A 1,596-nucleotide genomic window follows, 5' to 3' on the forward strand; every position below is an offset into this window, starting at 1 on the left:
CAAAGATTGGTCTGAATCCCTTGGAAAAGTGGGATTAGTGGGAAAAGTGGGACAGAGCCGAGGAGATGGAAGGGGGAGTCAGGAATTGTTCCCCTCACCTCGGTGGCTCACCTCCATCTCGGATCACCGGGCTGTTCGTGCGGGAAGGGACCTCGTGACTGATATTCCCTCTCTCCCCTCCCTTTCCCCCCGGGGCCCTTTTCCAGGCTGGAATGGGTGGAGATCATCCAGCCTCGCACCCGGGAGCGCATGGGAACCCTTGGAAACCCTTGGAAACCCTTGGAAAAGTGGGATTGGTGGGAGAAGTGGGATAGAGCCGAGGAGATGGAAGGGGAGTCAGGAATTGTTGTTCTCCTCACTGAGGTTGGTCGTGTCCGTCTTGAGTCGTGGAATCGTTGGTTGGAAGGGGCTGTTGAACTCCTGTGGGAGCTGGGAAGCAGGGATTGCTTGGAAACCCTTGGAAAAGTGGGACTAGTGGGGAAAAGTGGGGAAAAGTGGGATAAAGGCGAGGAGATGGAAGGGGGAGTCAGGAATTGTTGTTCTGCTCACTGAGGTTGGTCGTGTCCGTCTTGAGTCGTGGAATCGTTGGTTGGAAGGGGCTGCTGAACTCCTGTGGGAGCTGGGAAGCAAAGATTGGTCTGAATCCCTTGGAAAAGTGGGATTAGTGGGAAAAAGTGGGACAGAGCCGAGGAGATGGAAGGGGAGTCAGGAATTGTTCCCCTCACCTCGGTGGCTCACCTCCATCTCGGATCACCGGGCGATTCTGGTGGGAAGGTCCCTCCCCTTCCTGTCTGACATTCCCTCTTTCCCCCCGGGGCCGTTTTCCAGGCTGGAATGGGTGGAGATCATCCAGCCTCGCACCCGGGAGCGCATGGGAACCCTTGGAAACCCTTGGAAAAGTGGGATTAGTGGGGAAAAGTGGGACAGAGCCAAGGAGATGGAAAGGGGAGGCAGGAATTGTTCCCCTCACCTTGGTGACTCACCTTGATCTCGGATCACCGGGTGGTTCTGGTGGGAAGGGTCCCTCCCCTTCCTGTCTGACATTCCCTCTCTCCCCTCGGGCCGTTTTCCAGGCTGGAATGGGTGGAGATCATCGAGCCTCGCACCCGGGAGCGCATGTACGCCAACCTGCTGACGGGCGAGTGCGTGTGGGACCCGCCGGCCGGGGTGCGCATCAAGCGCACCAACGAGAACCAGTGGTGGGAGCTCTTCGACCCCAACACCTCCCGCTTCTACTACTACAATGCCACCACCCAGAGGACCGTCTGGCACCGGCCCCAGAACTGCGACATCATCCCCCTGGCCAAGCTGCAGACCCTGAAGCAGAACACGGAGTCGCCGCGGGCGTCCACCGAGAACAGCCCCGGGCGGAGCAGCAACGTCAGCAGGGAGGGGAGCACCGGCTCCTCCCTGGAGCAGGAGCTGGATGGAGGAGGAGGAGGAGGAGGAGGCAGCGAGAAGCTCCCGGAGCAGAGGGCGGGCAGGCAGGGCCCCCAGTACGGCCTGGGCAAGGAGGAGGTGGAGAGGTAAGGAATGGGTGGGGTCCAGGGACACTGAGCAGGAATTGTGGGAATGGCTGGGAATGGTTGGGAATGG

The 1,596-nt window shown here is 59.7% G+C and overlaps 1 protein-coding gene across 1 annotated transcript in view; it reads left to right on the plus strand.

Moving 5' to 3' along the window:
- Window positions 1–324: 324 nt before the first annotated feature.
- The window catches only part of ARHGAP39 (Rho GTPase activating protein 39), a gene marked incomplete at its 3' end in the record, with an annotated part of 26,254 nt that continues 24,982 nt past the window's right edge, over window positions 325–1,596 (plus strand). The window contains exons 1-2 of the mRNA XM_017839737.1: window positions 325–398; window positions 1,074–1,526. Coding sequence (XP_017695226.1) covers window positions 325–398; window positions 1,074–1,526 — 527 coding nt within the window. The remainder of the gene's footprint in view (window positions 399–1,073; window positions 1,527–1,596) is intronic.

This window comes from Lepidothrix coronata, unplaced genomic scaffold (assembly GCF_001604755.1).
Source record: "Lepidothrix coronata isolate B3197 unplaced genomic scaffold, Lepidothrix_coronata-1.0 Scaffold475, whole genome shotgun sequence".
NCBI lineage: Eukaryota > Metazoa > Chordata > Aves > Passeriformes > Pipridae > Lepidothrix > Lepidothrix coronata.